The sequence below is a fragment of the Gopherus flavomarginatus genome, chromosome 1 (genome assembly GCF_025201925.1).
Source record: "Gopherus flavomarginatus isolate rGopFla2 chromosome 1, rGopFla2.mat.asm, whole genome shotgun sequence".
NCBI lineage: Eukaryota > Metazoa > Chordata > Testudines > Testudinidae > Gopherus > Gopherus flavomarginatus.
In genome coordinates this window covers 238,654,494-238,679,048 of record NC_066617.1, presented here as the reverse complement: position 1 = coordinate 238,679,048, position 24,555 = coordinate 238,654,494, and the positions used below count along the sequence as shown (strand labels likewise).

The 24,555-nt window shown below is 40.6% G+C and overlaps 1 protein-coding gene across 8 annotated transcripts in view; it reads left to right on the top strand.

Annotated features, from left to right (window-relative positions):
• STS (steroid sulfatase) overlaps positions 1 to 24,555 on the top strand; it is a 192,460-nt gene that overhangs the window by 126,848 nt on the left and 41,057 nt on the right. For 7 of the 8 annotated variants that reach the window (XM_050963843.1, XM_050963826.1, XM_050963836.1 and 4 more), the window contains 3 exons: positions 5,423 to 5,560; positions 15,096 to 15,255; positions 21,415 to 21,536. In XM_050963843.1, the coding sequence (XP_050819800.1) occupies positions 5,423 to 5,560; positions 15,096 to 15,255; positions 21,415 to 21,536 (420 nt within the window). Of the gene's footprint in view, positions 1 to 5,422; positions 5,561 to 15,095; positions 15,256 to 21,414; positions 21,537 to 24,155; positions 24,320 to 24,555 lie in introns of those variants that run through there. The other variant, XM_050963883.1, reaches the window with a different exon arrangement.

The following is a 24,555-nucleotide window of genomic DNA, read 5'->3' as shown; positions in this document are numbered from 1 at the left end:
GGGCAATATTAATGGAATGTTAAAGTTAAGATTCGATATGAGTTGTACTGGTTATCCAGGATAAGACTGTAGAGATGAAATCTTACATTCTCAAAGTCATCCCAAAGAATAAGAGTCAAGCTCCAATCAGCTATATTCCATCACTCCATATAAATTGATGACATCACATTTTAAAAACCTTTCTACGAGACAGCACCTGCAGATCTGACACCCTATAATATTACTTAAAGCAAAAGTGGAGCAGGATATAAAGATGATTCTGCTAGGATATTTGCATATGGGCATTTCAAGGGGAGCTTTAGCTGGACTTTAAAGCATTAATCCTATTAACTAATTAATTAATTAATGTCAAACCTTATTTTTTAATGCCTTAATTAATGTGTCTCTAATTTAAAAAAGTAAAAATGAGACTGTGACATTATGTGCTACATGGAAATGATCTAGATCAATGGTTCCCAAGCTTGTTCCACCACTTGTGCATGGAAGGCCCCTGGCGGGCTGGTCCGGTTTGTGTACCTGCCGTGTCCACAGGTTCGGCCGATGGCGGCTCCCAGTGGCCGTGGTTCACTGCTCCAGGCCAATTGGGGCTGCTGGAAGCGGCGGCCTGTACGTCCCTCGGCCTGCGCCGCTTCTAGCAGCTCCTATTAGCCCGGAGCAGTGAACTGCGGCCACTGGAAGCCACCATTGGCCAAACCAGCAGACGCGGCAGGTACACAACTGGCCCAGCCCATCAGGGGCTTTCCTTGCACTAGCAGCAGAACAAGTCTGGGAAATAATGATCTAGGTTTAGGACCAAAGATGATGAAACTCCTGGGATGACAGTGCTGGGAAAAACTCTGTCCTATATTCTAACCACTCAGAAATCTTTCAGCGTAACCTTAGCTCCATAGTCTTGGGCTCCATCAGCCAAACCACATTCTGGTCAATCAACTGCCCTGCAATAAAATGACATGTGCCCCGGGAGCATCTGCAGCCTTAGGGATTAACAGAACTCTTAACTTTTCCAGACCACAATTTTCAAGTGAATCTCTTCAACTGACAGTTCTGTCATTAGGGAGTAGTTGTAGAGTGTCACAAGTGTATACAGTGAATAATATCTGTGCCCTGAACAAAGAGGCATTTGCAACAAATTCACTATTGATTCAATAGAGCTATTATTTTTGCTTATTTCTCAGGGTAACCTTCCTTGAATGCTGCCGTAATGCCAAACTAAGTTTCTATTCCTTCCTACAGTCATGGATAAGACTGATTTCTAACTCTAGTTGCCCTTCTGACACATGGTGTGTAAATTACATTTCCCTGCACAATTGAACCTATAGTCATCAGACTTGGCTTTAATTTTTAAGCTTCAGTTAAATCTACAAAACAAACAAGTCTTAAAAATTTAGACCCAAAAATAATGTATTGGAGAAAGTACTGAACAATTGAAAAAGGAGGGTTGTGATGGAATTTGTGTTTCAACCCTATGTAGTGGTTGCTTCCAATATAAATATGTGTGTGTGTGTAAAATATATACACAGTTACACTTAGTGTAATATATTTATGTTATTGTTTTTCTTACCATTTTGAACACAACTGAGATATTGTATGTGTACAGCTGGGCAGGAACTGGATTTTTAATTTTGTAGGAAATTCCACAATTTCATTTCTTCCCCCTGATCTGGAATGGAACAAAAACAAACAAAGAAAAAAATTCCAAGAAACAAGAACAAAAATAGGGGATATCAAAATGTTTTGTTTTGATTACATTTCATTCCAATTTTGACCTTTTCAAACATAAAAAAATCTAAGCAAAACAAATTTTGGCATGTTTCAGTCCAAAAATGTCAAGTGGGACATTTCAACACTATTAAACTGATGCTTATTTTAAAACAAAATTTCATCAAAATCTATTTTTTTTATATTCTGCTTTCAATGGAGCTGACATTTTTCATCAAAAAATTATTTTGATGAAAAATTTCTAATTAGAGCTATGTAGGGCTCATATTAACACTAACCACATAGTTCAAACACCCTTTAGTGTGCCTTATCTTACAGTAAAATACATCTTATTACTTATTTATGCTCATTTATTTAGTGCTCATTCCAAAAGGTGTCAATGTTCAAGGAGAAAATAGAAATGCAAGTTCTGTTTTATTTTTGTGATACTTAATCTCCAACCACAGCAAAATGTGTTATTTGAAATACTGAAAACTTAGGTTGCTAGAAATAAATTGTTGTCATTTTAGTATATATTAACCCTGCTGTAATATAATCAACCAAATGCTGACTTTGTTATTACCTTATTATGACCCTGATTAAAAAATCCCATTGACGCCAATGGGAATGTTTTCATTCACATTAATGGGCTTTGGATGAAGCTCTATATGCAATTTCTTGCCTTTCTGGAATAGATACAATGTGCATGGCTTTGCATGAGTCTAAACTCAGTAATGATGTTCAGACTAGGTCATTTTTTATCCAGTCTACTTGCCAATAAATAAATACTCTTTTTTTTTAATGGAGTGCGTTGGAAAGGGGAGTTTCAGATGAATATTTCCTGTTTTGTCCCAGTTCAGGTAGAAAAATTAATATTGATTGTTCATGAATGAGAAAAGGAGGCCTAGATCTCGTGCTTCATTTGGTATGCTTTTAATTATTTCTTTTAACATGATCTATTACATGGTAATAATTGTACTTTTTTCTTTCACATGCACATGGTTTCATACTCTGCGGTTCTTAAACTCTGGGGTGAGTCTCCCAAGAGAGGCATGGGAATGCATCAAGGGAGGCATGAGGTGTGTCCTGCTTTTTTTAAAAAGAGCTCTGGCTATCAGCCCTGGGTCGCTGGAGCTCATGCAGAAGGACCGTACACATCCGGCAGGCAGAAATAAAGGGGAAAGCCAGAGGCCCGCCACTCGGGCTTGAGCTCTCATCCCCTCCCCCATCCTCCCATTCCCTCCAGAAGGTGGCTCCAGCTGTCAACTCTGGGGTGGCAGCAGCAGCGCAGAAGTAAGGGTGGCAATGGGGCACTAAGTCTACTGTGAAAAGTGATATTGACGAATATCACTTTTCACATTACCACCCTTATTTCTGTGTTGCTGCTGGCGTGGTGCTGCCTTCAGATCTGGGTGCCCAGCCAGCAGCCACTGCTCTCTGCCTTGCCTTCACATCTAGGTGTTGGTATTTGTAGTTGGGGAGGGGGATGTAAATGAGTACAGACACAAAGAAGGGGGCCCCATCAAATAAGTTTGAGAGCCACTGGTCTAGAGGGATCCTAAGTCATTAAGAAAAATAGTTTTCAGATTTTAAATAGAAAAGTTTATTAGAGTAGGTCATCTTGTCTATCCTTCACTTTTTTAAATCATATGTACCCACACAATGTCCAACCTAACTTTCTGACTGCATTACCACCACTTTATCAGCAGACACGACAGTGTTTAGCAAGCACAACCAATGGAAAATTGCCTTTTTCTTTCTTTGGCACTTAGCCTACCTGCTACACTAAGCAAAATAACTTGTCAGATGGAGCTGCATGAGCTGTTAACCAAATCCCCCCACAACCCACCAGTTTTAAAATGTCAGACTTTGTAACAGATTTTCCACAGCTCTGTTGGGAAATTTCAACTCCCACCAAGTTTCAGAATTTATGTAAACAAATTCTCCTATTCTTATATAGCTACTTTTCTCCTGTTTTACAAACCAGAACAATAGACACTGCTTATTTAACTGGTTGTATCCCTTTAATGAGAGCCCAGTCATTAAAGTCAATAGGAAATGAAGGCATTCAGCCCCTTCCAGTAAGCGCTCAGTACATTACAGAACTGTGATTTTACTGAATTGCAACTTGCAAGGGGATTGGTGAGCAAAAGGATGAGGTAACTGCTTCTAAGCCAATACAGGTTAATAATGATAGAAAGCCAATATAATCTGAAAACTGTTTAAGTGGCCTCACTCCTGATGAAATGGATTCTGTATTTCTGGGTTCTTGCATCATGCTACTTAACATGGTAGCTGAATGCTTTAGTTGAGGAACCAGTTTTTAGTGAGCAGATGAACAAATCAAAATAGCCACCCATATTGTCACTTTTCTTGACTGGTTAAGCAGAGAGGATGAGGAGAATGGTCATGGAGAGTGAATTATCTTTATACTGTATGGATTTTCTGAAAAACCAGGTTAAAGCTCATTGACAGGGCAGTGTTGGGAAGGGTACACTTGTGTTATTTGTGCTGTATCTTTTTCTTGGTCTGTTTCCAGTGACAATAATCCTACATTTCTTTCAGTACAAAAATGTACTTTAACATTAGGCCCTAATTCTCATTTATACTAAAACCTCTTTACAAAACTTGAGCAGTGTAAAGGAGTCTTAACATTGGTTTAAATGTAATTTACAGCCATTGCAAGGCCTGTTTACAGTGTCAGAGTAATGTGAAGAGCCCTCTGTATAAATGAAAATTAGGCCCAAAATATTTTGAAGTCTCACATCATATCCAAGTGACCCAACTAGGGGCGGCTCTAGACATTTCACTGCCCCAAGCAGGGTGGCATGCCTCGGGGGGCGCTCTGCCGGTCACCGGGAGGGTGGCAGGCGGCTCCAGTGGACCTCCCCCAGGCGTGCCTGCAGAGGGTACACTGGTCCCGCAGCTCCGGTGGTCCACTGGAGCCGCGGGACCAGCGGACCCTCCGCAGGCATGCCTGTGGAAGGTCCACCGGAGCCGCGAGACCAGCGGACCCTCAGCAGGCATGCTTGCGGGAGGTCCACCGGAGCCGCCTGCCACCCTCCCGGCAACCGGCAGAGCGCCCCCTGCGGCATGCCACCCCAAGCACGCGCTTGGCGTGCTGGGGCCTGGAGCTGGCCCTGGGCCCAACTCTTTTTAAATATGTAAATGTACATTTTGAAACTTTTTCTCTAGTTTACTAAGAGTCTATTCTGATCTACCCAAGAGCATTTTTCCAACTGTGATTGATTGGCAAAGTTAGATAATGAAATCGTGTAGCTTCAAGGGGCACTTTTTCTCTGTACTGTTGCTCTTTTAAGAGTCCCTTATTCTAGCGCATGCGCTAGGTGAGCCATGCCTCTTCTGAAGGCTTCCATGTGTCAAAGCTCTAGTACATTGTTAGCTGTTCTTTGCATACTGTGATTCTTTCAGTTATGATCAACTTTTTCAAACTCCTTGTTATGGGGTCGCTGTTTAGCAGCCCTTTCCTCTGATGTGCACAAATCTTCTCATTTTATATGTCAGGAGGCCCTACAGCAATCAAGCCACAATCTTGATAGCAGCCAGCTCTGTGTGGTAGTCACCTAGTGTGCTCTGCATGGTGCCAGCTGATATATATAATAATGTTTTTAAGGAAAAAATCAGAAAAATTAATAAGGGTAAACATATCTATTTCTTTCAGGTTAAAAATAAAAGTTTAAATCTTTCTGTTTTGTTTTTTCAGGAAAGATTCTGGATGTGCTAGAGAAATGGAATTTGAATGATAAGACTCTTGTATACTTCACATCTGACCAGGGGGCACATGTTGAAGAAGTCTCTAGCACTGGAGAAGTCCATGGGGGCTATAATGGAATTTATAAAGGTGAGCTTCTTGTAATGATTTTTAGAAACATGTGTCAAAAATTAGCTACTTACTTACCCATTTGTAATATGCTGTCAGCCCAAAATGTTCACATCTGGGTTCCTAACATTAAACTTCTAATGTCCAGAATCCTAAATCCATATTTAGACACCTAAACATAAATGGCCTGATTGTCAAAAGTGATGAGCATCTGCAGCTCCAGTGACTTTAGTGAGATTTTTGGGTGTTTAGCACTTCTGAAAATGCCTTTAAATACACCAGTGAGCCATCCAAAAAGAGATATCAGTGCAACAGGCTGAGATACCTGGTTGGGTAGTAGAAGAAAGGGGAGGAGTGAAGAGGTAGCTGTGTGTCATCAGAAATTGTAGCCAAGTGAGTGGGTGAAGTCACACAGAGAAAGGGTGTAGAGGGAGGATGAGGAAGCCAAGGACAGAGTCTAAGGAGACACCCATGGAAAGCAGCAGAGGAGGAAGACCCAATGAAAGAGATGCTGAAAAATACCAAAGAGATAGGAGGAGAACGAGGACAGGACAGAGTCATGAAAGCCAAAGGAACACAAGATTTCAAGAGGAGGATATGATCGGTGGTGTCAAAGGCACGCAAATTGATTGCTTTTCTCACAATATAGCTATTGAAACAATCAATGCGTACTTCAAATTCAAGAAATTCTGTGGCAGCTTGAGACCATCAGTAAGTTTATCTTATTGTAATAAAACCTGCCATTCATGAGATTGTGCTGCTGTAGAGGAGAATAGTGTTTTTAGCAAGATAAGGTGAACGTCAAAGTAGCAAAAAATCTAGCTGAACAGATGATCTTTTTCTTTTTGTTTGTTCATGTGTCCCTAACATGATGTCACTTGCTGACTCATTTCACTTCAAGCAATAGCAGTGCAAAATATGCAGATGGATTTGGTAACTCATTCAGACAAAGGGGTCATGATATGCACATGATTATAGACGACAAGTTGATTCTGGAGAAGGGGAGAATGAGAAGAGGAAGAAAAGAAAGAGTGGGAGGGAAGAAGAGGATGACCTCCCTTTGATATCACAGTCCCACTCACCAATATGTAGCAGATTGAGAGGATGGGGGAATATTAGGTGAGGAAGAAGGTAAAGAAGAGAGACAGGGAGAGAACTGTTACCGTTCCAGTGCACTGTGAAGTTTTCATTAGTACCAGCTGCTAAAACAGAGCCTGATTTTCAGCGTGGAAGTGGCAGGTACACAGCATCTCTGAAAAGCAGGCCTGTGATGACAAAAGTGAGCTTAACTTCCATCAAAATAGGAGAGAGATGCCTGGGTCTTGTATGGACAGGTTTAGATAGTCTCACTCTTCTCAGAGAAAATTTTGTGCAAATGGTTCTTTAATTTTTGTTTCCCTTCCTTTTTGGGTGATAGAGGGAGAGAATTGGGAAACCAGTTCCTAAACTTACCAGCTGTAATTTTATAGAGCAGGTAGCACATTGCTTTTGAGTATGATTTCAGAGAAGAAGACTTAGAGGGAGGGAAAAGAGGGTCACAGGAAGTAATAGAAGTGTAGTAGGGCCACCGTGTGAGGAAGCTATATAACTTTAATGTGTTTATAAAGTGTGCGAGAAACAATCTCAGATATTAGTAGGGCAAAAATTGCAGCAACCACAGCTGTGGAGGTTACAGAATATACAAGGGGTCCTATTGTGCTATAGAGATTGACAGCTGAGAGAAATCTATCATTAACCTGAATTAGAACTATACTAATACTTAGCCCTTATATAGCACTTGCCATATTCAAAGCACCATAGACTTACACATCTGTAGCTGTAGGCATGCCCCAGTGAATTTGGGAAGCTCTAAAAATGTTAGTGATTTAGAATGTCAGACGTAAAATGGGGGATACAATCTAAGAAAGAAGATGAATACATCTGGAGAATGTACTTTCCTTTGGAACTTTCATTTAACACAGAGTATTATATTTATACTTATATAACAATGAATAATTTGAAACAGATCTTAGTTGAATCAATATGGATCTGATAGCAGCCTAAAGAAGAAAACAGACCCTTTGGGGTTTATTTCAATGGATTATTAAGTGATTTACAGATTCCTCTTAGATAATCTGATAAATGCACTAATATATTACGGGTGGGAAGATAAGCAACTTAATAAAAGACATTTATAATGAAACTAAGATATTTAAAAGATCTCTGCAATCAGTTTAATTTACCCTAACAGATTGAAAATGTAGTGGATTATGTTTTATCTTTCACACTCTACTCTAAAGCCCCAAATCAAAAGGCATCTTTTTAACATTAAGAAAAGTCATGCTTGATTGTTAAAAGCTCATGAAGGGAAACGGACCATTAGACACATAACTAGTTATTTTTATGTGTGAAGACCCTCTTTACATACACAAATTGAGTGTGCAAGATCAGTGCACATTTGCATGACTGATCTTCTGAAAATCAGACCTGTTATGTCCTAAACTATCAGGCACTGGATGTTAATATATGTAGAAAATTAACTGGACTAAAAAGCTATCCTTCTTGCTTTTGTGTATGTATATTGGAATTTAGCTCATCTGGTTAGAGGAATAGAAGTAATAGATGTACTTTATGAGAGGGACATCTCAGTGTCTGTGCTGTGGAATCTCAATAATGTGCCTTTCTGTATATGAAAATGTGAACATTAATCAAACATCTTGACTCTCTTATCAAAGTTGTAGCAGTCTATTCAACAGTAATTGGTTCTTCCCTAAATCAAAAGCTCACAACAGATCTTCACAGTTTGAACTCACTAATTTATCTTGATGCACAGCCAGGTCAGTCCCAATAATAAAAGTTAGGGGCTGTTTGGATGCAGTGTCTGGTACCAGCTAGCTAGATTGCAAAAAGGTGACATCACTATTATTATTTCCTGAAACTTTGTGTTCTGATTATAGTGTGATCTCTGAAAAGCTGGATACAATGCAAAATTAAAACCTGACATTGACACTTTAGTTAACCAGCTCTTTGACACTATCAGCAAATAAACAAATCCTGCTTAAATCTTCACTGTCCTCCTCTAACTGCGTTAACCTGAATGTTGTTACATAATGACCTATAAATTTAAGGATTGCCATTAGACTCATGGCCCATCTAGCCCTGTAGCCTCTTTTCAACAGTGGCCAGTACCAGATGTTTCAGAAGAAGGTGCAAGAAACCCCACAATAGGCACCTTTCATTATATCATTTTTGTATTTGGCACCTTTCAATTTCATTGAATGTCCCTTTGTTGTTGTGTTATGAGTCGGAGAAAACAGAAGATCTCAGTATGCCTTCTGTACACCATTCATGGTTTTGTATACTTTTATCACGTCCTCTCTTGTCTTCTTCATAAAATAATCAATCCCAGACTGTTCAATATCTCATCAGACAAGAGTTTTTCCTATCCCACAATTGCTTAGTTCTTTAGACACCTTTTCTGAGGGACCTGTCAAAGACCTTTTGAAAGTCAAAATATAAGTGGAACATTTGCTCCCCTCTAATCCTCCAGTACAGTAGCTGAATGTAATGAGAGATTGCATATTTTTGCTAGCAGCTCAGCTACATTGGATTTGTACATTTGGATGTGGTGAGTTACTGGTTTTTTTTTTTAAATTATTAATTTCTTCCAGCACCAATTCTGATTCCTCAATCTCTGAGGCTACCTCATCTTCATTACCAGAAGTGAATTGGTCAAAGATAGGTATCTTCTCCAACGTGCTCCTCAAAATCTATATTAAATCTCCTAATTTCTGTTTTACTCGCTGGCTGCTGTAAATTATGCCCCTGTTTATTGGCTTTCCTAGAGTTAAAATTTCAAATATTGAAGGATATCTGTTTGGTTCAATTAACTTCTTGAACCTTTCCATTTAGCCAGGGCAGTTTACTTCTGGACTTCCAGGTTCTGATTTTGTTGTGAAGTATGCAGACCTTCTCAGACATTGTTTTCCATTGCCATATGTAAAGTCTTTACTTACTATACCTTTGACTTTCAGGGCCTTATTAACTACCTCATTTTATTGACAGCTCCTTTCTAAATTTTGCGTTACAGTGTCAATTCTTTGCAGCTTGCCTTTCCCTAAGACGTTTAACATAATTTTATTGTGGTCACTGAAATGTACACAGGAAAAGCTTTGCGTGAGCTAGCCTATTCAAGATATCTTGAATCCAGCTAGTTCTTGTAAGAGTAGCAATGGAGACAGCATAGTGTGGCTTTCAGGGCAGGTAGTACAAGCCAGATACAGGGCTTGGCTATGTACTTAGCTTGCTAGCCCACTCTCAAGCCAATGCTGCACTGCCTTCACTGCTGGATTCATGAGAGTTTGGATAAGCTATTCTGTGCACAGCTTTTGCTAGGCAGACATACATGCACTAATTTTGGTTGAGCTAGTGCGCTAAAAATAGCAGTGGCACTGCAGTGGCACAGACAGTGGGATAGGCTAGCTGCCCCGAGTACATTCCCACCAAAAACTCTTGGTACTTAGGGTGAGTATCCAGCCATACCACAACACATGCCATTGCAGCTACACTTCTATTTTTAGCATGCTAGCTTAAGGAACGCTAGCATGAGTCTGTCTATCTGAGCCAGAAATTACACCTTTAGCTCGGGTGTAAACATACCCTACGCTGAGAATAGCCTCTCCATTAGTGTGCTCTGGAGCTGTTCCAAGAAGCAATCACTTAAGCTTCATTAGATATGCTGCAGTGTTTCAGTATAGATTCTCACTACAGTAATGGGAGGGGTTTGCCTGCCGGCATAGTTAATCCACCTACTCAAGAGGTGGTAGCTTAGTTAATGAAAGAATTCTTCTGTTAACCTAATACTGTCTATACTAGGGGTTATGTTAGCTCAGGGGTGTGGGTGTTTCACACCCCTGAGCAACGTCTTCTGCAATGTGATGTGCTACAGGGATAAGCTTCTTCATCAGTGTTTCTTAAAACTATTGATTAACAAGTTTTTTGGTTTGTTTGTTTGTTTTTTGAACTAGCATGCAAATCAATTTGACTGTGTTTATGGTATTTTTGCTGCAGAATTTAAGTTAATAATAATAGGTGAAAACTGACCCTATCAAAGTCAGTGGTAGTTTTTCCATTAACTTCGGTGGGCCAGGACTTCATCCCCTGTCTCTAATTTATTCTACTATTGTACATCTGGAATGATCAAACCATCCTGACATTCCAAACAGAATACACTATCCTGAGCAATAAGGCTATTTGTTTGAGAAGAGGCTCAGCTTTGAGACAGCTTTCATTCACCATCTCTGTTTGTCAATTCTTCTTGTATGAGAACCGAGACAATTCAAGTTAAAAAACAGAACAAAAAACAAAACAAAAAAATAAACCAACACTTTAGAGAACACTGAAAATAGATAAAGCAGAGGGGTTAGCAGATAGTCTTGCCATTAAAAATGGTGTTCTGTTTGAAGACCAGAAATAGCAACATATTTTTATCCTAGATATTCAGAAACAAGAGTCCACTACAGGTGAGTAAAGTAATTCATTTCTGCTTATTCTCTCTTCATTCAAAAGAATAAATAGACTGAGGGAGGCCACTTCCTGATGTGCATGAGTAAGAAGAAAAGTTTACCCTGATTAAACTCCAGTGAGAGAGAGAGATGATTTCAACAGTTTTGATCATTCTATGAGAACCAAACCCAAATATTAAGTCTGTGCAACAGAATCACAGAATGTCCTAATTCATCTTACATACAAACTCTATCCCAAAATACTTTACAAAGTTAAACAATAGCAGTCAATGTGAATTAGAGGTTTATGCAAGGGAGAAAAATATAAATTTTCAATGGAAATGGAAATTTGGGATCTCTGTAGGTGACAACACAGAGTCGTAGCTGTACTTTTTCTGCACCCACAGTTTTTTTCTGAGGAAAAGGGGAATTTCAGCTATTAATCATAAGGCTTAAGGCCATAGTCACTCAGAAAGTGTAAACATCAATGTATAAAAATACAACCTGAGTTGTTTTTGTTCATCTTTTAAAAACACTTTTAAAGAACTTTAAGAGAGAAAATATGTCTCTGTGTGAGAATGCATATCGCTGCCTAGGTGCTGCCAGCATATGGACTCATGGACTGCTCCTCCTCCTCTTTTCTGGTACTGCCAACCTCAAGAATTCAAAAATAATGAGTCAGGCCCTAAAATATTATGAGTTTTATTTTTAAATAATATGTTTGGGTTCTTTTCATTTGCCTCCTGGTTTCTGAGCCTTTAGGGTGCTTTGCATTTTCAAGCTTTTCTTTGCAATCCTTAGGGCTGGAAACGTATCTTTTTAAAAGGAAAGCTGAAATTCTCATGCAGTTTCTCAACTGAAGCAGCTGGAGTTTTGAGAAAATATCAAATATCACAAGGTTTGTGATCATATTATGAGAGATGGCAATGCTTCTGTTGTCACTGGACACAGCTAGATCTGTATAGCAGAATAAATTCTGCTACATTAGCATCTAGTTCCCATGTTGAAACTACTCATTACTCTGGTTCAGTGGTCTATTCTCAACCTCCATAGGACTTAAACAGTTTGTCTGTTTCCTGAAAGCAAAATGGTGGTTGTGTCTGGGCAGAAACAAGTGAGGAAGTAGCCTGGCTGCAATGCAGGGATGATGTCTATTCTTTTCTGTGTTTTCTTATACTGCACTTATCAGCATAGTATCTAAGTGCCTTCTGTCAGTGAATTAAGTAATGTGACTACACATATGTCACTTGTTCTTTGTTCCCCCATTGCTATGTGATTATGAGAAGGAAACGTCAAAGAAATGCACCTTGAAATTGGAGCAGAAAGCAGTGAGGTTTGTGATGGCCCTTAGTTCCGGGAATGTACATTCCCCAATCTTGGACCAGCTCCCAGAGAAAGTTCTGTCTCTTGTACAGATGAGCTTTATTTTTATCGTTGAGAGTTCCATTGTGGCAGAGGTATATAGTTGTCAAGCACAGTCTTTGTCCCAGAGCTTTAGATGGTCTTGTTATCCTAGTCACTGCCCATGAAGTGCATTGAAGATAAGAACTGAGACCTTGAACACGATTGGATAATCTATGGGAAGCCGGTATAGAGAACGGTGGACAAGTCTGATGTGCTTATGGAAGCCTGTGTTGCTGAGGAGACAAGCTTCAGAGTTCTGAATTAGTCAGTGACTACTCTCAGACTATGGACTGCATTGACCAATTGTGGCTGTGTATTGTCAACCAATAGAGACTTCACTGTGGCTGCAAACTCATAAAAATACTTTCCTTTGCCAACAAATATCACCTCTGGTTTGCTCGAGTTCAGCTTCATCCAGCTGTTCTTCATCCAAGAGCTGATCTCATCCAAGCAATGGGCCCTCTTGATGATAGTGTTCATATGCATGTTAAAGGCATTTGAGTACATGTTGTTTGATCAGTTCACCAGTGGTAGCATGTAGATGTTGAAAAGGACTGGGGAAAGAGTTGATCCTTGTGGAGCTCTACAAGCATCAGGCAGCAGTTCTGCCCCATTTGCTTCTTGGGCTCCTTTGTATATACTTAGAGGCAAAGTGCCCTTTCCCTGGGTGAGTGAACAGCAGATTTCTCAGCAGCTTTTCAACTCAATAATTCACAAGAACAGAGGAAGAAAATTTATCTTCTTTGTCCTACTTGCCCCAACTCTCTTCAGAAGTATTTCTTTTTAATAGGTCTACTCTTTTTCTTCCTCTGACACACTTGCCTCATTGCTTCCTCTGGCCACTCTGATTCTACACATTGCTTCTGCACAGGGCCAGCTTTAAGGTGTGCGGGGCCCGATTCGAAAGAGCTGCCACTGAAATGCCGCTGAAGACAGCAGCAGTGATTGATTGCCGCTGTTTCTGGTGGCACTTCGGTGGAGGGTGCAGGGCCCGATTCCCGGGTATCAGGGGAATCGCCCTAAAGCCGGCCCTGGTTCTGCACATGTCATTCTCTCTCCTTTGGAAGGAGAGTAGAGTTCCAGGTCCTCCTTCCATCCGTTATAATTTTTCATTGATATTTATCTTTTCAGAGCAAGTCAGGATACCACTAGTCTCAGATCAATGATTCTCATCATGATATCTGAAGTGGTGGGAATAATGCCCTGAGAAATAAGTACACAAATGCCAGCAAGGCAATTTGCCTTAGAGAATGTTGAAGCTACGAGGCCATAAAGCTTTCAATAGTGTTCACAGAACAGCAGATGGTATCCAGGAACTGATTGTGAATCTAGATGAAAATACATGAAGTGCTTCCCTTTTGTGAAAATAATCATGATATTCTGACTAATTGCCCGCTAAGCCCATGCAAAGGCCCTTTAGGATCCTCAAACTGTTATGAGATCTAGAGACCCCTTTTCATGAGTGAGCCCCTGGTTACCACCTTGGTCTGAAATTCTACTGTCCTTGTGGAAGTTGGTGCATCTCAGGAAGATCGATGCAATAGAAAACAGGAGGCCAAACTTCAGAAAACATCAATTTATCATCATAATAGACGATTCTAGTGGTGACTGTATCTGTAGCCCCCTGACCGGGGGCTATGCCATTCACATCAATGAATGCATCCAAAATATTAATCTTGTTTATACACTTAGCTACACTGGATTTCAGTAAACACACTTTATTCTGAGGACCTGGGTTGATCTGCCTGCTCTCAATCAACACCCACCAAATCACTCCTGAAAACTTATGTCATCTGAGAGCTTTGCCACTGACTTCAATAAGAGCAGGACTGATAAACTCTTCTGGTCAGGAACTTTTTCCAAGTTCATATATTCATTTTTAGAACACTTTGGAGCACTGTGCCTATCCATGGTACTATGTAAGCAATTAATTACAATATTTGATACCTTTTCCATATGGATTTGTGTCAATCACATCTCATTAAGTAATGGATAGGTATGTTGTCTGTATCATAAATATGTGCTGGACTTTCACATTAGAAAGAGAGGACTGGATGACTGGGGCAGTGATGGATATCATGGAATCTAAGAGAGGGAAATATGGGTTTGTAAGTTCTGTGTTGAATGCACTCAATCGGATCATTTGGATGATAGAATTATAATTGTTGTCACCTAAAAAAAAAGATCTTCAGGACATCCAGAAAGTGTTTGAAATCATTGCATATCTTCCTGATGTGTTTAATGTCAGTATTCAATACCAAAATCTTTTTCCCCCTCTATGAATCTGACCGCAGCAATTATAATAAAATGCTGCAAAACTTTTCTGGATGTTCATGCTTCAGACCTATACAAATCTATACTTTGACTTCTGGTTTGAATTCGTTCTGCACATGCCTTTGTGCCATGTGAACGAGGCAAAATTTTTATGAGGCATTATTTTTTTTCTCCAGCTGTTCTTGCATTTCAGCTGTAAATATATATATATATATATATATATATCAGTCATATATATATGGAAAAATCAGCCGAGTAAAGGAATAGTACATTTAGTGCAAATAAAATAACCAGTTTGTGAGGGTGGCATGTAAAGAGGAAACAAAATAATGGTGTTTAAATGGCATTTCTGAAGGAGAAATTACTTTCTGTTAATGCCATGTTCACTCTTTCAGGTGGAAAGGCTACAAACTGGGAAGGAGGTATTCGTGTGCCAGGTCTTCTTCGCTGGCCAGGAATGGTACAGGCGGGTGTCCATATTGATGAGCCTACAAGTAACATGGATATATTCCCTACAGTTGTTAAACTTGCAGGGATACCATTACCCAAAGACAGGTATGTATACAGTTTCTTGTATTCTACACAGTATCTTTCATGGACACTTTCTTCTCTTTGCTAGCTTTTATGTCTGTATTTAGTGGGAGAGAAGCATGGAAAAAGTCTGGATTTGAAATTTCATTATTTTACCATTGTTTACAATAGTAAAGTGTCTTTTTCATAGCACTGTTGTGGTATATTTTCTAGCCATGTTGTGCATGAAGACAACGAAATCTTTTGGAGTGCCTTTTCTGAACTAGTTCATATAATTAATTTCTGTCTCCTCTTGGGTGATCCCTTGGCGAGTGATCCAGCCTCTCAACAACCCTAATCTGCACCACTCATATCAATGGGTGCTTTGTCCACGGAGGTAGTGTGACCTCCTTTGTAAAATGCTTTGAGATCTATGGATGGACAGTTCTGTAAAAGAGCTAGGTACTGTTTAATGAGTGCAGGATCAGATTCCACGTTCTAGATCATCCTCCTATTCTTTCCCTTTAAACCCTCACCTGTACAAAATAATGAGTAGCTCTGTAAGAAACAGTCCTCTTCTTGCAGTTTTATAGTGTGAGACCAATGGGGCCTTCAAAGAAATTAAATGGATCAGCAGAATTTTTAGAATAGAATATTGCAAATATATGAAGGTCACTGCTATGGAGCACATTCTGATCTGAGTTAAGTCACTGTAATGCATTGACTTTTATGGAGTTACACTGTTTTTACACCAGTAGAAGCTTCCTCTAAGGCAGGGTTTCCCAAACTTGGTTCACGACTTGTTCAGGGTAAGCCCCTGGCAGGCTGCGAGACGCTTTGTTTACCTGAGTATCTGCAGGTACCGCTGCTTGCAGTTCCCAGTGGCCAATGGGAGCTGTGGGAAGTTGTTGGAAAAGCTGTTTATTGAAGAATATCCCTTACCTGTCTCCACTCAGGCTAAAAATGATTTACTTTACAAAGGATAAGCTGAGGATCAAAGGGAGATGCTAAATTTTACTAGAACCCAGGCCTTGAAAAGGGAGAGGGGTTGGGTGAGCTAAAGGGGCTGCCCAGAGAGTGTCAATGAGAGCTGACAGGCACACAAGGAGACACACAGAGATGAAGAAAGCATGTTGCAAGCATGACAGTCTGCATCTCCCAGCCAGAGGTAGGGGTTGGGATGAGGAGAATTTACAAAGAAAGAAAGATTAAGGATGTCATAAACAGATGGTTAAGGGTTAATGCCTCTTTTACCTGTAAAAGGTTAAAAAGTTCACCTAGCCTAGCTAACACCTGACCAGAGGAACCAATGGGGGAACAAGATGTTTCAAAAGGAAGGAGGGAAGTTTTCCCTTTGTTTAGAGTTTCAGTTTCAGCCAGAGTGAAAAAGATCAAGGAACCAGCCTCTTATCCGAGTAGTAAGTTTTAGAAAGGAATAAATAGGTTTATGTTTATTTCTTTGTAACCTGTTTTATGCAAATAGAGGTAGAATCAAATTGGGTATTTTTTTTTTGTGTAACTAAATTTGTGCCCAGGGGAACATCCTCTGTGTTTTGAATCTGTTGTCTGTGAGAGTAGCCGGTATGCTAATCTCTCCCAGAGGATTTTCTTTTACCTTTCTTTTCTTTAATTAAAAGCCTTTTTCTTAATACCTGATTGATTTTTCCTTGTTTTTAGATGCAAGGGGATTGGATCTGGACTCACCAGGGATTGGTGAGAGAAAGGAGAGGGGATGGTTAATTTCTCCTTGTGTTTTAGATCCAAGGGGGTTGGCTCTGGATCCACCAGGAGTTGGTGGGAGAAAGGGAAAGAGATGGTTAATTTCTCCTTGTTTTGAGATCCAAGGGGTTTGGATCTGTGTTCACCAGGGAATTGGTGAAGTCCCTCAAGACTATCCAGGGAAAAAGGTGGTACTTGGGGGTGGTGGCGGCGATACCAGATCTAAGCTAGTAATTAAGCTTAGAAATGTCCATGCAGGTCCCCACATTCACTATTTTTACCTTTGCTCAGTGTGCTATGTACCTATGGGTGTAAAAATAAATAATACTTTGTTTTGAAGATGTTGTTTTCAAGTCATTGATCAGCCATTGTCTCAGGCTCCAGCTGGAGAAGGCTTACGGGTGCCAAATTCAGTTGGGCCTGTCAAGTTAACACTGTTGGAAGACAAAGAGGCTGCAGGCCAGAGATCCAGTCTAAGGGTTATTGGACCATGTGGTTCTACCCAGAGTGAGGTGCAGGAAGAAAAGCCTGTCACTTGAGAGAGATAGAAAGGGGTCCTAAGTCTTAGCTTGCCCAATAACTGTAACACAAGGTATTGTGAAAGATATGAAAACAGAAATTAAAATATCTTATGTGAAAGTCTCCCACCATCCTGTAACTTCTCTGTGATCCAGTTGCCACTAATGCTGTCCTTGGTCAAGAGATGAAAGAACTAATACCCTGGCTGTCACTTCTAGGGCACATTAGACTTCAAGGCTGCTAAATATTTTGCTCATCCAACTTCTCTTTAATGTTGAAAACAGTATATTCTAATTTCCCTTCTTGGTCATGAGAGGTAGATTTAATTAGTTTGTGTTCCTGCCTTTCTTTTGATCAGTTCATAGGTGCTAATATACAGTTCCAAAGCTGTTGTGTCCTTTCCTAAATACACTCAGTAAATCATTAGCAGTGAAGAAGCTCTTCTTTGAAGTTCTGGAGAAATACTGGTTTGTCTTCTGGTGCTCATTTTGGGCATGTAAAATGAATGTGTGCACCTATTTAACTAAACTCAGTGCAGCTTTCCTTCTGTACCTCCTTGGAGGTTCTAGACAAAATAATAAATACAAATAATAAAATAAAGCAAAATAAGACAAAGTAATTCAGAGTTAATACATCAAGCATAATTTATGATTACTTACTATTAGGCCAAATGGGATGCTTCTAAGAATAAGAATGAATGAGAGTGGCAGAATCTGGATCCAAATTTATAAATTGCTTTAAACTTCAGGAAATCCTATCCCGGTTGAAATCAATGGGAGTTTTACCTATGATTCCAAAGGGGCCAGGGTCTGACCCCATATTTTCTTCTTAGACTTTTAAAATTAACCTTTGCTTAATGAAATCACTCATAATAAATTGATAGCCATTTCTCAGATCATTCATTGCCAGGAACTTAATCAGTGCAAATATCTTCCTGCAGAATTCCAGAGCAAATTGAGAAACATTTTTTGGAAGCTGCAAAATTTGGTTCCCAAGATCAAGTGTGAATGTCTGATGTACTGAAGTTCTGGGCTAGATTATGTCACTAGGACATGGCCTTTACTAAGGAGAAGCATGTTGCTTCGTTGTCTCAGGACAATCCCAGAGAAGGAAATGTGGTTCAGGGGGTCACAATTCCCTCCCTCCTCTCCCTTTGCTCCTCAGGGAAAGTAATTTGCTGTGGCCTATAGCACAAATAAATTAATACTCTGACAACATGCCATATGAGCTCTGTTATGAGTTCTGTTGGCTGGTGTGTTGAAGGGGCACATTAAAATCTCTATCCTTTCCCCCCTGTCCCCCATTATTCTCCCCTACCTGCGCAGGCTAGTTGACTTGTAGCACCTCAACCCCTGTGTGGCTAAACTCAAGGCCAAGCTAGCTTTTGAAGGGGCATATTTCCCCCTATGCACCTGCACAGTCATCTTAACCATCTGAGATTGATTGGAGTTTATTAGTATTCAGTTATACAGTTTATCTGACACTATCTGTGAAATGATGTTCACAATTAATTATGACTTTCAAAGTGAAAAAAAAATGTAATATTTTCCATGGGGAAAAGAGGAAGGAACATCACAACTGGCATCCAGAACTACTTTATGAAGTGACTATTTTTAACTGTCCATTAAAACTCAAATTAGATAGCTGCAGAATTAGTTCATCATATGTTGTTAGAATATTCAAGCTAATCTGAGTTCAATAAAGCAGGGTCACTTTTTAATTTTACATGGCAAAAATGAGTACCAGCCGATACAACAGACTGGTATTTCTTCACAGCTCAGTGAGGATACACTCTGCTGCTGATGATTTATTGAGTGCTTGTAGAAACAGACAAGACAGGTATAGGATATGAAAAATTACAGGCTTGCCCTGGGACATCCATTACAAACAATCACTCTGTCAGATGCTTGGTGGTCTTGATGTGTGCAGATTTTAAGGACATAGATCTCATGCTCTCGGAGTGGACACTAAGCCCCTAGCAATGTTTTTTTCTGGGGTTTTGGTTTGGTTTTCCTCTTTTCCCATGATGCCCCCACCACCACTTTATCTGCTTTAACCTCTGCCATCAAATTGCTTTGTTGCCACTACAGTCCTTCTAGGTGAGGAGAAGTGGAAAGAACTACATGCCATAATTACTGTTCTACAATAGCTCAAAACAGATTATTGTGACTAGCATGAAGCACCCCAGTGACTGGATCATTCACCAGCTGTCCTCTGAAGTCTTTCCAGCAAAAAAAGCCAACAAATAGCTTTAGATCTGGGAAAAGCTACATTTCAGAGAGGAAGACCCGAAAATGAGGTTCTAGGGTGGGAAAGATAGCAGAGACCACCCCCTTCTGACTGAAGGCAGCAGGCCCTGGGGGATCAAGTAGAAAAGGGATTAATTAGAAAAGAAACACACATCCTTAGCAAAGAGGCTGGAGAGGGAGGGTAGCAGAAGCACTTTCTTCTCCTATCCTCATCCTTGTAGCAACCAAAAAATAGTTAAGGAACCGAATCAGGAGATTTTCACCCATGTACAATGTGTTACCTCTGAGTTGGTCTACATCTGATGAGTCATCACTGGGTTCTCACTGAGGCTATGTTTACACTAGCATTTATGTTGGCAAAACTTCTGTCGCAAAGGGGTATGAAAAGGTCCTGCAACCTGTGTCTGTTTCTATGATAGTCAGCCCCTGTTCCAGCCTGTCTCTGCTCCTATCTCAATGAGCTATCTCATGACTCTGATTCCGTGAATCAGACCGGAGGACCCTAAGGTGTAGGAAAGGAGTTTCTAATTTTATCAGACACTTCCTAGCCAGGGAGCAATATCAGAAATGGAACCCTACATGGAAGCCAGGGACTACATTGTAGTAGAAGCCCCAGTATCTTCTCCCTCCTCATTAGCTAGGGGTAAGTACTTAGCTCACCATAGTGGTGGTCGTCCGTGATTTCCAAACTTTTCTCATCAGTTTCTGGCCAGTAGGTTTAATTTCCCAGTAATTACCTGGCAATTTTTTCAAGCATTGATTGTAATAACAGGGAATTGCATAATAATTAAAATGTTAGAAGCTTAGAAGTTCAACTGTTTTAAAGACTGTTTTTACAGGATGTCTTTCAAAAAGCTGAAAGAATAATAGCCTTGCTGATCTATGTATGTGCGTGAATTAATCTCTTCTAAAAACTGTTGTAAAACTTGTAATTCACACAATGCCAAAACTGTGGATTGTGATTATTTTTTTTCCTGTCAGTTCATTCTAGCAACTTGATAGCTTAATGAACAGAAACAGTCATGTTTTGCTGATTATATAACTCCTTTCCCATCTAAATGGATGGATTCCTTCAAAGCATGATCAGATATGTCCAGCAGCTGTTAGAGGACTATTTTTATTTGGTGACCATGCAGTTCATCCCTTAACATGTATTCTGAAAATAATTCATTTCAACTTTGGAATCATTGCATTCATATTTAGTTTAACATATAGAAGACATTCAGGTAGTGCCCTGAATGTCCTTAACCATAAAAACTAGGGCAGAGCCAATGGCATGTGTTGAAGATTTCACTTACCTGTCCCACAGCTACCACAGCAAATCTACTCTTTTAAGCAGCATTAATGGCTATACGTGTCTGTGTATCTAGAGGCCCATGTTCCAGAAATTTACTCACATACAGCTCAATTATTTCCAGACCAAAAATAGAGAGAATGAGATAGGAAAGCCAACTATCTGCAAAAGGCAAAATGCAAAATTAACGTTTCTGTGAATAATGTAGAACTGGAGAAAAAATGCCAGCAGGTTTTGCTCCAGATTCACCAATTTGTTGTTTCCCTTCAAGTCCTGAAAAGTAGGCCAGTTCTAACATTCCGGCCTTCATGGTGGAATGGCACTTGCACTGTCTATTAGGAAATACAAATGCATAGTTAGTTTTTTCTCAGCCAGGAAAGGCTTGTGTTATTCTCTCTGACTTTGAAATGCTTTCTTATTCAGAATTATTGATGGACATGATCTGATGCCCTTGCTTCAAGGGAAAATTCTCCGATCCGAGCATGAATTTCTCTTCCATTACTGTAATGCATATTTAAATGCAGTGCGCTGGCATCCAGGAAACAGTAAGTAAACTTGCCTGTTCACATTTTAAATATTTCATATAATTTTTATTGCAACTTGAAAAGAATCAGAAAAAAGCCTCAGGCTATGGTTACAAATAAATTGCTTAAAGTGCTGTTTTTTCTTCATCTTTTGTATACCCTTCTCCTTTTTTATCTAGAAAACACATCTATCTACACAGCCAATTTATTATTTGACATTAATTTGATGCTGCACAACAATGTTTTATATCAGTGCTGAGAACTACAGTAACTGAGTATATTTGCTAAATTTTTATTTGTTTTAGAGCAGAGTTTCTGTTACATGATGTTACATTTGAGTCAGAGCCAGATATTACTTTTTATATAAAATGTACTGCTAATAGGAATGTTTGCTGGACAGCTTAGTGGGTATTATGCCAACTGGACAATTTTTACTATTGAAAGCAACAAAGTATAAAGGAACCACTGGGACAAAGTCACAAATCCCAAGTGTATTATTAGACTTTTCATGCTTTTATGAAACTATAATTGTGCTTTGAAGGCCAAAGAACTAAACATCGCTCATTGATCTATTTCTTTTTATTAGCTAAGTTTTCATGGTGGCATAATGTCAACCTGTTGCCCTTCCTATAAAAATCCCTGTGCTGAAGGAGTCACTTTCTCATTTAGGTGACAATATGCAATACTTGTCCCAGGTCAGTTGACACTTATGGTGACAAATTATAAAAAGGCTTCAGAATGTTGACATGACACAAACCTTTTGCACTGGGCGTCACCATGCATGCTGTCAATTTCAGTGCTTTTCAGCAGATTTGTTAGCCTGTCAGGAGAGGTGGATTTAAGACTCTGATTCGTAAACCTCAAATAATTTGGAAGTTTAGTGTGAATAATCATCTATACATCTTATCCAAAACTTTCCATAATCACCTTGGATTGCATATGGGGATGAATGAATATCCTGGAAAATGACAGGACTGAGGCAATTAAAAACAGATATCAAGATGCTGCACATTAAGTAAGGCTTTAGGAAAGAAATGCATGAAGTGGTGTATTTGAGAACCAGTACACGATCATGGAACAAAAGGGTATTGTAATGCTCAATCATGCAACACGAAGATGTGATTATACCATTTAGGTACAGCACCACATCCAGGACAGGGTATAACTGCACTACCCACAAGGAGCAGGGGACGCAGTGTGTTTCTCAGAGTTCCCAGGTCTGTAGAGGTTGTTTGCTCACTACCATGTGTGATGCTGTATGGAGTACACTTTATGATATTGCTGATACCAGTATTGTAAATTTGCAATGAATCATGCCAGAGATCTCATGTGAGGTATCTGCAAAAATGTTATAATTTGCCAAGTCAGATAATCTTTTTAATATGTTTGTATCACCTTCATATTATGAGTTATAGATATATAGGGTATATCTGTATTTCCAAACTTGTGCTGTGCATCTGGGCGGCACCCCCAGACAGACTGGCGGCAGCACTGCCCAGCTTGCTTTATGCTCCATCAAGGGACATCAGCTGTACAGTGAACTCTTCGAAAGGGTCAGGGGCTACACCTTATGACTCAGCAAGGCATGCAGGGGCATGCCCAAGGACAGAATTCTAAGGATTCTATAGGATTGCCAACTTTCTAATTGTACAAAACTGAACACCCTTCCTCCACCCCTTCCCCAAGGCCTGACCTCTGCCCCACCCCTTCTCTGAGCCGCACCCCCACTCACTCACATGCTTTTCCTCACCCTCACTCACTCTCTCCTTTTCACCAGGCTGGGGCAGGGGGTTGGGGTACGAGAGAGGGTGAGAACTCTATCTGGGGGTGTGGGCTCCAAGATGGGGCCAGAAATGAGGAGTTCAGGGTGTGGGAGGGGGCTCAGGGCTGGGGCAGGGAGTTCGGGGGGAGGTGAGTGCTCCAACTGGAGATGTGGGCTCTGGGGTGGGGCTGGGGATGAGGGGTTTGGGGTACAGGAGGGGGGTCTGGGCTGGGACCAAGAGGTTCGGAGAGTGGGAGGGAGCTCTGGGGCAGGGGGTTGGGGTGTGGGAGAGGGTGCAGGCTCCTGGAGATAGTTTGGGTGTGGGATGGGGCTCAGGGCTGAGGCAGGGGGTTGTGATGCAGGAGAAGGTGTGGAGTGTGGGCTCTGGGTGGGAGTTTAGGTGAGGGAGGGAGCTCAGGGCTGGGGCAGGGGGTTGGGATGCGGGAGGGGATGCAGGCTGTGGGTGGTGCTTACCCTCAGGTGGCTTCCGGAAGTGGCTGGCATGTCTCTTGGCTCTTAGGTGGCCAATGGGAGCTGCAGAGCTGGCACACAAGGTGGGGGCAGTGCACAGAGCTCCCCTGGCCATCCCTCTGCCTAGGGGCTGCAGGGATGTGTCGCCACTTCTGGGGAGCCACGCAGAGCCAGGTAGGGAGCCTGTCAGCCCCAGGCCAACCAGACTTTTAATGGTGCAGTCAGTGATGCTGACTGGAGCCACCACGGTCTCTTTTTGACTGGGTATTCCAGTCAAAAACTGGACACCTGGCAACCCTAGGCTTCCAGGCTATGTGCTGGGTAGCTTGTGTTTGGAACAAAGAAAATACATGGTGCATGGCAAAATCCTATAAAAGGCAGCTGCATCTTCTCCATTTTGTCTTCAGCCCTAATTCTTGTCATCAGTCCTGCTTCTTGCCTCTAGAGGAACTTTGCTACAAACTGAAGCTCTGTACAAAGGACTGAATGACCCATCCAAGCTGTGGATGTGTTCCACAGGGACTTTCAAGCCACCAAATTCACCAATACTGTTTAGAACCTAGTATATGGACTATGAAGTCTTTGTATTATGTGGTTGCATTAGCATTTAGCAACTCTCTTCTTTTTCTTTCTTTGTAATAAACCTTTAGTTTTAGACACTAAAGGATTGGCTGGCAGCATGGTATTTTGGATAAGATCCAACCTAATATTGACCGGACAAGGTGGCTGGCCCTTTGAGATCAGAAAAACATTTTGTATAGTGAGCAGAGTTTTAAAATAACTTTTCACTGTACTGGACCTTGGTGC